This window comes from Rhagoletis pomonella, unplaced genomic scaffold (genome assembly GCF_013731165.1).
Source record: "Rhagoletis pomonella isolate Grant_MI unplaced genomic scaffold, Rhpom_1.0 Rhpom_scaffold_00008, whole genome shotgun sequence".
In the NCBI taxonomy this organism is placed as follows: domain Eukaryota; kingdom Metazoa; phylum Arthropoda; class Insecta; order Diptera; family Tephritidae; genus Rhagoletis; species Rhagoletis pomonella.
This window is the reverse complement of record NW_023458562.1, coordinates 20,586,229-20,600,852: the sequence shown is the minus strand read 5'-3', so window position 1 is coordinate 20,600,852 and position 14,624 is coordinate 20,586,229. Positions and strand designations below refer to the sequence as shown.

Sequence of the window (14,624 nt, the reverse complement as noted above, 5' to 3'; positions counted from 1 at the left end):
AGTATAAATAAACATACATTGGTATGTCAAATTTATTTATTCAGTAAAATCATTTTTTTTTCACTTATTTAACGAAGTACTCCACACCAGTCACTTAATTTCAAATGTGAATACGTGTATTCATGCATACACATATGTACATTAGGGTGGTTCAAAAAAAGTTTAAAATGTACACAAAGCTCTCACTCCCTAAGATTTTTCTAAATGGAATAAAAAGTACCCGTATTTTTTGTTAAAAAAAATATATGTATTTAGAAATGCCTAAAGGCCCATTAAGTTTTCCATGTATTTTATATTAGGAAAAAACTCTTTTTCGTAAAAATTGTATAGAAAACTCTGGTTCTCTTACGAGGCTTCCAATAACCATAACCAATTGCTTATTTTACCATTTTGGGGGATCTACAAAAATTGTAAACTTTTTTCTCCCGCATGTATTCTTGGACCACCCTAATGTGCATACGTACATATGTATGTACATACTTATCTGAATGTATGCAAGGCATAAATTGTCCATAGATATGTGCCAGCATCGCAGCATTCAGCACGATCGCGTATTTTTTTATGCATTAGTAAGGGCATTTTTTTGCAACCGAGCTACAAAAGAACACTCACTCGCTTAAATGACGAAATACATGCAAAGCAACGACACAAACTCGGCTATTTATCCGAGTTCAGCCAGGTCGGTTAAAAAATACACGACCTGAAAACCCTGCTCTATTTTGAATTATTAATGGGAAATTGGAGAGCGAAATTTTCACATCAAGTTAAAATTTTAATAAAACTAAACTCTGGGCAAATTAATTGAAACTTTGGGCAAATAAATTTAAAATTTGCCTATGTGGCTAAAAGGAAATTTTACCCGAGTTAAGCGTCCTTTTGTCGGTCGCTTACAAAAAAATGCACCTAGTCTTGATATTTGTTGTGCACAATAATTATAATGGCAAAAAATCATAGTCGAGACACAAAACAAACAACAATAAATTTATGGCTTGCTGGTTTTGTTGGAATAACTATTTTCCAATGCTTACTTTTCCTAAAATTCATAAACGAGCAAATGAAAAAACTAAGCCAAGCCAGACGCAAATAAAAGATTAATGAATATGTAACAATAGCTTCTGCATGATATACGTACATACATATGTAAGTATGTACATATGTATGTGTATGTGCACATAACTATCAAAACGTGGTGTTGAAAGGCAGCCAGTAATAAAAACGCCCAAACGCTTTGAAAGTGCATTTGTGTGATCAACCGATCAAGCCGCGAAGCGATCGATTATATTCGATGCAAAACAATCTAGACTTTATAAACACATTCATATGTACGAATGTATGGGGCTTTATGTATGTATGTATGTATGTACATATGTGTGCGATCATTGCGACTTCGAGCGCCTGCGCAGCTCCCTGTTTTCGCCTCACGATTGCTCAGACACTTTGTTGAAAAAAATAAAAAAAATAATATCAAGCTGAGCGAGTATGTTTCGCGCTACTTGATGCTGCGGGCAAATCGGCGATCACCCGCTGTTGCTGTTACTGTAGCCGTCATCAGCTCTGGCAACTTGTTGGTTGGCTGTTATGGCGCTTTAAACGCTGGAAGCTCTGCTCTAAGCTGCGGTGGCGTACTGTTGCAAGACACACTCAAGAAACGCGCACTTATTAAAATCGTAGAACTCGTGCGGTGTGGACGTATTTTTTGGCGCTCTACCTTCATTGCAGCAATACACAAAGTAAAGTGAGAAAAAAGTTAGTAAAATTGGTAAATCGCGCGTTGATTCAATAGGAATATCTGCATACTTAGTAACGATTTGTGTTCCGGACAACAATTAAAATAGTGTCTACAGTGTGATTGTCATCTACATACATCCGACGAACTGGCCGATTGACGGCTGACATATAGGACTGACGTGTACATACTACATACATATGAGATTTAGTGTAGTTTCTACGTAAGAAAACAATTTTAATCTCTTTTTTCTGCAATTTGGGAGCAATTTGAAAACTTTAAACGCGTCTCCTGAAAAATACTGTTTTTGCGTTATGGCATATGGCTAAATATTTATCAAAAGTGAAGGTGATAAACAGTGGCAATCAATAGATAATATGCATGGAAGCTAAATTTAAACGAGTGAATTAGTGTTACAAAAGTTGTATTACATTTGCACTTCTTTGCATTTTATAAGTTTGTGAACAAAGTGTTAAAACACATTGAACACCGGAATCGAAGCAGCACACGATACACACACATACTACATACATATATGCATACGTACATACATATTTGGACATGAGTTGTGCTAAACTTTCATCAAGGATTTAATTCATTTTAAAACGTAATATTTTCCATTCCAACTCAATAGGTTTTCAAAGAGAAGGAAACTTAGCAGCCCAGAAAAAAAAAATACTTATAACATTCCCTCACTGAGGAGGTGCTGAAAACATATTTAATAAAATATAAAAACAAAAACAAAATATATCAAAAATATGCTATCATCATCAGCGCGCATAGCTGTTCATCGGGGCTCACAAACATTGTGGCTAAGAACTGTTCACGCCATCACCGTTGCCCTATTGTGCGGATCATTTGTGACGACCGCTTTTGGAGCGCCAGCCAAACTTGGTATTTCAAACCCTTGACGTGCTACATATTTATATGTACATTTGTACATATATACATACCGTTAACTTAATATAGAAACGCGCTATCTAATATCGTCGGTGAAATACAAAAAGCCGTAACTAACCAAATCCAAAATTTACTTTTTGATTGATTATGATGCATTTCATCAAATTACACCGCTTTATGCAATAAACAATTTTAGTTAGTTACGGTTTTTTTTTTTCATTTCAACGACGATGTGAGATAGGACCTTTCTATATGTATTAAGGTAACGATATGTACATATGTATAATATGTCTTTTCTGCTATGTATTTATACTTGCACTATTTATTTCCGGTGTTGTGAAACTGCACTACTAATGCTGCACCATTATTGGCTGAGGGCAGTACATACATATATGGAATAATATAATAGAAAGGACTTAATCTATTCAGTTAACATTTTCCTTTTATCTTTTTTTTTTTTATCTGGCTAGTCTACCAAATTTTGTACAAATCGAAATTGTTAAAGACCTAGACTAGGACCTTACTAAAATAACACCTTTTAAAATGGATTTTGGGATGCGTTTCACACTAAAATACATATACATATGAATGCACATACAAACATACATACACTAACACATATGTTTCTTCAAAATTCATGCAATTCAGTTTCCACAACAGTGCTAATTTTGTCATTTACCCAAATCACTATAATTATGCCAAGCAGAGAGACTACAAGCATATAAATTACATAGATATGCATGTCATTAGGGTGGTCCAAAATAAGTAAAGTCGGAATTTTATGGCTCCAACTCCCTAGGATTGTTCTATATCGAAAAAAATATAACCCAATTTTTTATTTTGAAATCAAAAAATATTTAGATGTCGCTCAAAGCGCTTAAATTTGTCCATGTATTTTATATGAAAAAAAACTTTTTCGTAGAAATGGTATAGAATTCTTGAAAATCAATATTTTTTCGATCGTAAAACTTCAGTTCTCTTCAGAAGACTTCCACAAACAATACCCAGTTGTTTATTTAACAATTTTTTAATACGAACGATTTTTTTATTTATCCCTCATGGCATTTGTAACTATAAAATATATATATTTTATAGTTATATATATAGTTATATATATAGTATATATGTATACATAGTTACTATGCAAAAATGGTTAAATAAATAATTAGATATTATTATTGGGAATCTCCGACTTCAATAAAGGAGGAAGTTATCAATTCTTCGGAATATATTTATTTTTTCGTGTATGTTACCGCATAACTTTGGACCACGTTAACCAATTACTATAATTCTTTTTTTGAAGGAAAGATGGTACCTCAGAGGGGGTCCCATGCCAATTTGATTTAGATCCGATCATTATACCATCAAGAAATTAACGGTACTCATAAATTTTTATATGAGCATTGAAGTCGGTTGTATTTTTTGCTTAAAAATAACTGTTTTTTTTTTAACGTTAACGTTTTAACATGTTAATATATTTAAAAAATGGTTTTTGACAGCTTATACGAGTGAGCAGATTGAAAGTAATTTATTGAACGCAAAAATATTCATATAATGCGTCAAAAAGTGCGATGGCGATAGGAAAATTGTCGCTAACTGGTTACAGAATCTGCCCCCAGCTCTTCGAAACGGTTTTTTGGTCTATGAACCGGGTTTCGTTTAGTAATAATACGACAAACATGATATTACCATATTTAAAAAACAAAAGAGAAAAAAGTGGTGAAAATTTGTCTATTAAAAGTTGGTAGGAGCGAACTTAAACCTTTATAAAAAGTGGATCGGTTAATCGTTCAGTTAATTAGTACAAAAAGGCGGCCTGGAAAATAGTTTCACTATCTGAGCTGAAAGCAAGCCCGGTAGCTCGATATCAAATGTATAGGGCAGCGACGAATAACTGTTACAGCAACGTCTACGTCACAATCATGCGGTGGCGAGTTTTTGTTAACATGCAGATCCCATAACGGCCCGTCTCCACAGGCAAAAGTTTTTGCCTACTAACTGTCATTTTTATTGCCTGATAGAAATTTTATCCGAGGCAATATTTGTGCGTGGGTTTGAGCTGTAAGTCATGACATATTTAAGCTTGTGCCTAAAATTCAATGGGCTATAGAACGTCATACTCAAAAGGTTTTTTAAAGGTAATTGGTTTCTCAAGTTGGAAAGGTGGGAGTTGCCAAACCTGCATTTTTTGTACTAGCCTCAAGTTCAACTTTCTTAAACATTTTATAGATTTTCTAGGGCAAACCATAGATCAATATGCATCAACTGATGAAAAACCGAACGTCCATTCTCGAATTTTTTGGAAAGGGCTCGATTAATCGATCTTCGATTTAATCGATTTAAAAACGGCAAAGGGTTGCTGAAAAATCGTTTATTAAGCACACATCTTGAGTTGAGCTCAAATGAGTTTTCATATGTACATACATATATGACAAGGATTTACTTATTTACCGATTATATGGAAACTCCATTTGTATTTTATTGTAATAAACCACAGCTTTCTAGTTACATTCCTTTTCTTTTCATTAACATCAAAGATAGACACATGATAAAAAAAACGTACATACTCAACTGCAAAGTCGAATCGTAGTTCCATTTTAACAGGCCCTGTCCCATATGTACATATGTATGTATGTATGTGTTTTAATACGCAGTTATTTATGACGTTTCGTTTCATCCAAAAAATGTTGCCCTTCCACGATGCAAAACATTTTTAAAATTACACTGAACCCTGAAAAAAGGCATTTTTTGCCCTCTTGCCCTTGTCTAGTTTGTGCATTTCATAATACATATTGTCGTTTTAAGCAAAATTTTCTCACTGTTTGCCTTTACTTTAGAATCGAACACGAAAAGAGAAAGGGGCAATGAGAAGGTGACATTTTTTGGTAGAAACGAAAAAACCATTAGGTAATTTAGTTAGAAGCTTGTTGAAGTATGTACAAGAAAATAAATTAGCTGTTTGCCAGATTAATGTTGATGATTAAAAATTTTATGGCTAATCGGATGAACGAAGCAAATAATGGAAATTTCGGCAAATTCCTTTCCACATAAACGATATTTTATTTCAAAACAGCGTGGGCTTTCCTACAATGCTATGAGTCATTCTAGTCAAACAAGATAAGTCTGCTTGTACCATAAATAACAGTTGTTTAATTAATTTGCGAGTAATTCCCAATGAAACCCAAAATTATTTTTTTCTTTTCTATACTTTGTAAAGAAATTTTCTTACAAACTAATGTACTCACATATGTATCTGCATATATATAAATACATATGTATGTACGTTAGACTGTACCACCATACAAGCAACCAAAAAAAAAATTCGCCGCACATTCCTGAATCGTAAAGTAGTTTTGCAAGCCAAGTTCAAAAAAAAAAAATTTTTTTTAGCCGAACCTAGGGGTCGCACTTTTTACATTTCCCTGTGACACTTACATTCGACAAAACATTGTTTTTTTACATAGTTACATAAATAGAAGGGCAACCCTTACGTACTGCAAAACATAGTTTTGCAAAAATTAATTAGACTCAAGGCTCTACGTAGAACTGTTGTTTTCTAATGCTAAGTATCAATTTGACGTCTAATCAATCATTTGTCAGTAAACAAATTTAAATACACATTTATTATAAACGTATGACACTCCCCGTCGGCTTTGCACCTCATCGGTGATAGACGAAATTCCATATAATTAAATTTTAACACCATAATTTGTGTTTGCTTCCTGCTGTGCATGCAAAAATTCGCAGACACACCGACAGATAAATAAATTAATTAAGCTGCTTGGTTTATGTACTTGTAATATTATACGATTTGTGAACCCCGCATATTTTTGATTGTTTTGACTTTACTTCCTAAAGATAGTTTTAATTAATAATAATTTGCAGAATTTCTTAGATATTCCTTCTACATAGTACTTAAGCAATTGGAGATAAATACATGCATTGTAATTCTTAAGAAAATGCCGACACATTTGTACAGTATTTATACATTTAAATATTATTCAGGAATTCCAAAAAAAATCTTGACGCCACTTTAATGTATTTTTTTTTTTTTGCCTAAAACACTGGGCACATGCTTTTGGGCGCACATTTACTTGACGGAAGGCTAATTATTAAAAAATAACTAGTGGATGAGTAAATAACTTGATTGAAAAATCGAATGCCTCGTAAAATACAATAAACGGCGAATATCAAGTTAACCAGGTAAAAAGAAAAATCGGTTACACTATTTAATTACGATGGAAGCTAAGCAAAATTTATGGTGTTAAAATGTGAATGTGTAAGTGTGAAATAAACATTTCACATAAAATTCTCGCCCCATCCTTCCACATTTCCTATGATCATAGTGGGCATAAGCTCAAACTCCCAACCACGGTGGTGAGTTGTTGAAGCGACTGCAATACACATTCTCATGCACACATAACTGCAAAACAAACTGTATATATAGACAGCTAATTACGAATCACCACATTGTAAACTTAGAAGCAAATGTTAGAAGAAAATAAAATGATAAGTAATTACGGTAATTAAGCAACATGGCCAAATGGCGAGCTGTACGGGAAGTAATTTAAATCGAGCCTAGTGAACATACATACATCGTGTAGAAATATGGAAATAAGTATGCACTAACATACATATGTATGTACGCATAAGTGTACGTGTATCTTAATGTAATTGTCACAGAATACAACCGGCCTTTGTTATGTAATTCAATATTACTTAGAAGTGTTGATAGTGTAAGCGTTCCATAATAGTGACAATTAATCAATTTGTCTTCCTTTATTAAAACGATCAGAAATTGAAAATGCAAATTATAATCCAACTGTGCATACATACATACATACACACATACTTATGTACAAATGTATATGTATATTTTTAGTTATTCATTCTTGTATTCATCGCATGTAAATATATTAAAAACACAGAGTTGGCACACACGTACCTTCAACATAGTATTTAGTTTAAGCGCTTTTTATTAGTTTTGTATTTATTTTTAGTCTTTGTTAGTGCTGTCCATCTGCAAATATTTGCTTTGCACCTCTCAGAAAACCACTCATAATTTATTGCCACTCTTCTTACCTTGTTTATACCGACACATAAAGCGCTTTGACCCAGTTCGCTGTGATTCAAAACGCATAATGCATAAACCAAATTTCAATACGCTCAGAAATTCAAAAGCGTATTGACTCGAATTTGTTTTCAAATCGGTTTTTTATTTCCCACATCGGTTAGAAAACATATATAAACGCATAATTCATTTGACGCGAAATGAAAATAGGCTGGTTTCCTATATGGGAGGTTCCATGGGAAAGTGAACCTCAGTGCCAAAAATTATTTTCTTTATAAAACTAACAAACGTGTGGATATGACATTTGTAAAAATCTTGAATCAACCAAAAAAATAACAAATTAAAGCTTTAAATGCAAAGTAGTTTTTGTTGAATGCACTATCAAATAATTTGCGATTCATAATTCAAGTGTTTGGTAAGAAAAATATATAGTAGAACTCATCGGCTTTTAATAAAATTGTGTTATATATTAAATTGTGTGACTGCTTTATCTATATTATGAGTTATTATTAAGCAGTATTGGTCTTGTCCCACTCGTGACAAAAAAAGCTAAAAGTTTAATTTTTTTCGTATTTTGTAATAACTCATATAATAGTCAATTAGGTGTAGCTTTATCAAAATGTAGATTTGTTGAGTACTTTATACTTAAATTTAAACAAGAAATAAAATTTTTTCTGTACAAATGTCCAACCCGTGACGTTGGAATCGCCCCTAAACATCCCGTTTTAATTTGAAATTATTATAATAATAAATTCGAATTATTATTCGCTTCCGTTTCGGTCAACCGCGCAAATGAATTATTCAAGAAATGTCGTATAAAAACAGCAGATTTTAATTACTTTTGAATACGGTTTCATCGAGTGCACTATAAAGGTATAAATGCTTCAAAGAAATATGTGTTGAGTCAAATCGGTTTTTTGTTAATGCGGTTCTTGCGTAGGTATAACCATGGTATCTGTTCTTTTTTCTGTTGATAAAGTAAGTTGTCGCCCGACACGATTTTTAATAAACTAAAAAAATTATCGGAAATTAAGGTAATAATTACCGTTGTGGGTTCTTTTGCCTAAGAAAACCGGAAAAGTTAGCAAATTAATCTCTTTAAAACACCCGATATTTTTTAAATTTATTTTAGTTAAAATTGAACCCTAACTGCATATTATACTGTGCGACTAATGAGACAAATAAGTAAGACTCGAATGACAAAGAGGAGGAGCTCTAAAATATTTAAAAAAATTTAAATATTTTTACTATTTTTAAGATTTTCATTATCTTTAAATTAAGAATTGTTTTGTTCTAAATGCCTGTTAGCAATTTTATCTAGCAAAATGCCTAGAAATTAGTAGATATTTGTTTTGACTTTTGTTCTGAAATCGCTCGATTCCATCTTTGATGAAAAAATATGCATTAAATCCTGTCGGACGTTGCACTATATTGTAATATAACATTTCACGAAGTAAAGGGCGCTTATATTAACATCTACATTCTAAATTTAAATAAGTGTATGCACTATGAAGCCAGCACCTGTTGGGTAAGAAGGAACTTTCGATTGATTTATGCATGGAAATCCCCAGTACATATGGACCCTATTTATATCACATCGGCGCTGAAATACAAAAAGCCCTAACTAAGTAAAAATCCAAAATTACCGTTTTGATTGATTATAATGTATTTCATCCCACATCATTTGAGCAATAAAAAATTTTAGTCAGTTACGGCTTTTTTGCATTTCAGCGACTATATGAGTTAGGGCCTTTCTATATTAAGGTAACGGATGTGTATGTAATCCGTTCTTATGCATGTGCGGGAGAAAACACACCACTACGACACCAACACCAACACACGCACGCACACTAGCCACTCCTGCAGTGAAAGCTACTAGTTGTGAACTAGAATACCACCCCTTTGCTTGCAGCTCAACTACTTCGACTTCCATCTTCTTTCCATACTTAAAATATGGTTCATTCTACAACAAAAAACATAAAAGTATAACTCCTAAACTTTGTGCAAAACTCGCGAAAATTCAGCAAATTATCATGAAAATTTTCAACTTTTTAATCAGATTTTTTAGAATTTTTGAGTATGCAGGTTTGTAGGCCAATGAATTTTATTATAATAAAGTGCAAGTTTTAAGTAGCTAGGAATAACCGGAATCTTTGTTTCACGCAGTATCTTCCATACAAAAAATTTTTTCGAAAATACTTTATATGGAAAAAATGCAAAAAACCTTCAACAAAAAAGAAATTCTCAAAAATCAACGCGACTTTTGACTAACTCCGAACTTGCATTTTTTTACTAGAATTTAATGGGCTCCAAAACTGTATACTCAAATATATTCTAAAAAATCTGATTAAAAAGTTGAAAATTTTTATGAAAATTTGCTGACTTTTCACGAGTTTTGTACAAAGTTTAGGAATTATATTTTTAAGTTTTTTTATTGTTGAATGAACCATATTTTTATACAAAATTGGCGGAAAAATTTTGGAAAAAAATTGTTGCATATATTGTGAAAAGTTTGCTGTGCCAATACTTTATTCCGGCAGTGTATGTACACACATTGATTTACCGCCCAATTCTGTGATTTTTTTTACAAAAATTTATCAAGATTTTTATCAAGTAAAAGCTTCGGTGTCAATATTTATAAAACAAAGAGCTCTACGATTTTCACATTACTGGAACTGATTTTCACATGAATGGAACTGATTTCATTGTCACATATGAAAAATATGAATTTAAAAGCAAAAAAGCTTTTGACTGCCGTAGCCGAGTAGGTAGAGATGTCGACTATAATTCCGTGTGTCGCAGGTTCAAATGCCGGCACATGGAGTATTTAATTGTTAGAAACAAATTTATTAATATACAAAATTCATACATTTCACATGAAATTTCAATTTGTCAATAGCATTTTCAATCTTGATAATTTATCAAGAAAAGCGCTTTTGATTTCTGTGCTAGAATACCAATTCTTGATAAATAATAAAAATTGACAAATTAGCTAAAATTTCAGAATCGAGCTAAATTAAAAAAAAAAAAAACAATAATTGTCACCTTCGATCTCGAAACCAGAATCGTGACTTTACTTACACCTGATTCCACGGCCGACATTTGCGAGAAGACCAACTTTTCGGCGTTTTTGTTTTGGTTTTGACAATTCGATGACAGATAACGCCGCCTTTCGTATAATCGAATGTTATTCGAAATGGTTTTACTGGTAAGCCTCCATATGAGCTCATACCAGTTGATGACCTAATCGGCTTCTACCAATTTATCTGCTAGAATGTTCACAAACTGGTTTGGCTTTTCACTGCAGGTACTCGACCTTCTCCTCTAGTATGTAATATGCATGTATGATAATACATAATATGTATGCATACTCGTTCAGCACACATACAAAACTAAATTACAAATACATTACAACAATAGAACAACAACAAAACTTCCTTTTCAGATGCTATTGCACCACCACCACAATCGCCATTTCCTTTAGAAGCGCAACCACCGCAATTTACTGCTCTAAAAAATGGTAAAAATGGCGGTGTAGGTAACAGTGGCTTCAACCAGAACCAACCTTCGGCCATCGATAGTTATGGTAACCCGATTTCGGCACTAAAACCCATCGATACACCCGATGGCCGGAAGGTAATCAGTGCGCAGGGCTTACAATTCGAAATACCGAACTATGCCTCGGGCATAACCGAGATAAAGAAGCCGGCCGATGACTTACTGCCACCATTCATTGGTGAGTTTAATAATAACACTAATACAAAAAATACACTTTTTAGTGCACACACCAATACTACCAAATTAAATACGACCGATCAACAAAACGAAAACGATGAACCGAAAAGTGAACAACAAGAGCATTCCGATGCAAGGAAAGTGATAGATGGCGAGCAATTAGAGAACGAAATTATTGAAAATGAGTTAGCACGTTTTAAACGTGAAATAGTGGTCACTCACAGCACAAAAAACACTCCCGAAAAGAACAATGTTGATAATGGTGGCGATTTGATTAGCACGGATGCACATAAAAACTTAAATTCACAAGAAATCAACACCTTAAAACAAAATATGCACTTGAGTGAAAAGGATCGCACGCTTGCCGGCACTAGCACCACCTCGAACACATTCAAATCAAACACTGTTGACACCACCACAAGCGCATCACTTCTATTGGCTTCTTCGCCTCTACTATCGCACGCACAAACATATTTTGATCAATTCGCTAAATCAAGTTCTAAAAAGCATACCTTATTTAATTTAAGCGAGGAACGCTCACAAAACTTAGAATATAGTAAACCATCACTAACGCCCGCATTAATCCCACTAAAATCACAAGAAAATCCAGTTAGCACTAATAAAAGCCTCATTCACCTACCCGAAATGCCTGCCCTTACCATCCCACACAACAATGCTCCCCCTCCCTTGAGTAATGGTAATTTTAACTATCCAAACGTGCCTACTGATCTAGCCATTATAAGTCGCATAGCTGCTAAATACCGAACTCCCCTTCCCACCTTAGATCCCATTGCCGTTGGTGTTCCGAGCGACTCGGCTGAGGGTACGACTGGCACGGGCCCACTTCCGGAAGCGGCTGCAACAGCAATCACCACGACAACTGTAGATGTGGAGAATGCACAGCTCGTCGAATTGAAGGCGAGGGAATCGAGTGCAGTCTTGCCATTCCCAACCGCCCATGAACAAAACAATGGCATCAGCCCATTGCCGGCGTACATAGTCGAGCTAAACGACCCTGATATAGGTGGTCCAGTGGAGTATATGCCCGCTGACGATGGTTACTCACTTAAAGTCATCGCTTGGGATTTGCTGCCACCGTTAGAGCAAGAACCAAAAATAATCACTGCAGAGAATAATGTGCCGCAGCGCGTATCTGGTGTCGAAGACCCAATACCACATAACATAAAAGTTTCCCTCACCGCCGGGCAGAGTTTGAATACACAGGGCAATCTAAAAGGCGTATCCAGTGAAGGTAGTGTTTCCATAGAACCCCTTACAGATACAAAATGGGGCGACATTCATTCTACGAGCACAACGACTACCACCACACCCAGAGCCACTACCGTGCGTACCACAAAGCCAACAACAACGAGGACTACGACGACAACTAATCGTCCAACAACAACTAAACGTCCTACGACGACAACCACAACCAAAAGACCAACGACGACAACAACACGTCGCACCACAACCACTAGTCGAACCACTTCAACAACTACCACTCCTGCGCCGCTTAATCCTAACGACTTTTTCCAATTAGAACACGGTGATTCGTTCACAATACCATCTTGGTTAGCCGATATTGATGACCCTGAATTGGATGCAGCGGTAACATACATCGTTCCGGATGATATTCACGAATACAATGATACAATCTCCCGGGATATCCTGCCTCCACTTGAGCCATACACCGATCTCAATAACATCGATTTGCCAGCACCAGCGTCCCAGCTGACAACAACAACCACCACAACGAACCGACCACGTACCGCAGCTCCAAATTTCAGTACACGCCAAGTCGTCACCACAACCACTCGACGTCCCACCGTGTCCACGCCGCGACCTCATTGGGTGCGTGCCTATCCCACGACTTCCCAAACTACCAGCACTACAACAACCCAAAAACCGAACTCCTTCGATGATCGTTTCTCCTCTAATCACATTGCACAGTCGCACGATTCAACATCCGCCTCATCTTCTACATTCCCCAGTTCGAAAGTAAGCACATCATTCCTTAGCAAAAGTACTACCACTACGACGACGACACAAAGACCGCGTTTAACAACACCTACGCACCAACAGCTTAATTATTTTAGTCGATTTAATCAAGATCTTCCTAACGCTAATGTAGATCATATAACCAATGCCGAAGTGGAAGAGACCGTAGCGGTGGAAAAATCTAAATTATCAAATTCCAACCCCTTCTTGCCAGCGCGGCCATTTGGATCGCTGAATTCAGGCCAATTCGTCACGACAACAACAACCACAACCACGACGACAACTCCAGCAACGGCAATAGATGAGAATCCGTTTGATTCTGCCACTTTGCCACCTTGGTTAGCTGGCTTCGATTATCCCGACTTGAGCCCAGGTGTGCCATTCATTTACAATACGGACGATTCCAATTCAGACGTCCACAATGATTTGCTGCCACCCTCGCAGCAGAACATAGAGGCAACAGATGCAACAAAGCCAGTTTTCATAACTTCCTCCCCCGCATCCTTTAACTCCTTCCAAACTTCACCCAGTTTATCTAATCGGCACGACTCCACTTTCGCTTCCGCCTCTACTTCTACCACACGTACTTTTGCTTTTAATAACTCCCCATCAAAAGTCACTACCACTGTCAAACCATCAAACATCCATAATCCATTCGCGCAAGTGCCTAATTACAACAGCAACAAGCAAGAAGAGACCGCCACTTTGCCACCAGTCCTTTTCATACCACCAACTGCAGAAAACGAAAGCAATAATGAAGCTGCAAACGGAAATGATGTCAGCAATCGAAATCCTCAAACAGACAACCTAAGCGCTAACATTTACAACCAACAACAGTCTCAACTGCAACCAGCAGCATCCGCTGGACAAACATTTATCCAGAAACCATCCTCATCAAGTTTTAATACAAATTTTGCAGCTCCATTCGAATCAACGGCGGCACCTGGAAGCGGCGATGCATCCTCCCCAGCCGATCAAGATTTTGGCAGTTCGACGAAGACGACATTTACGAAGAGTAACGAAGGCAAAGTGATAACTAACAACATACTCGGCCCTAGCAGTGCTAGTACAACACCAACGAAGCAATTCGGATTTAGTACAATTTCCACCACCGGGCAAACGAGCCTCCAAAAAGGTGAGTTTTTGAAGAGAAACTTCAGGGTTTCGATAGCATAAAATTTTAACATTATAAGG

At 35.7% G+C, this 14,624-nt stretch overlaps 1 protein-coding gene across 6 annotated transcripts in view; it reads left to right on the top strand.

The window, feature by feature from the left end:
* The first annotated feature begins 1,562 nt into the window (after nt 1-1,562).
* Nucleotides 1,563-14,624, top strand: part of LOC118744365 (mucin-5AC) — a 13,893-nt gene continuing 831 nt past the window's right edge. Inside the window, exons 1-4 of one of the 6 annotated variants that reach the window (XM_036477327.1) lie at nt 1,565-1,746; nt 2,361-2,620; nt 11,143-11,433; nt 12,217-14,565. In XM_036477327.1, the coding sequence (XP_036333220.1) occupies nt 2,485-2,620; nt 11,143-11,433; nt 12,217-14,565 (2,776 nt within the window). In that variant the 5' untranslated portion in view covers nt 1,565-1,746; nt 2,361-2,484. Of the gene's footprint in view, nt 1,747-1,804; nt 2,075-2,360; nt 2,621-11,142; nt 14,566-14,624 lie in introns of those variants that run through there. The other 5 variants (XM_036477325.1, XM_036477324.1, XM_036477323.1 and 2 more) reach the window with 5 other exon arrangements.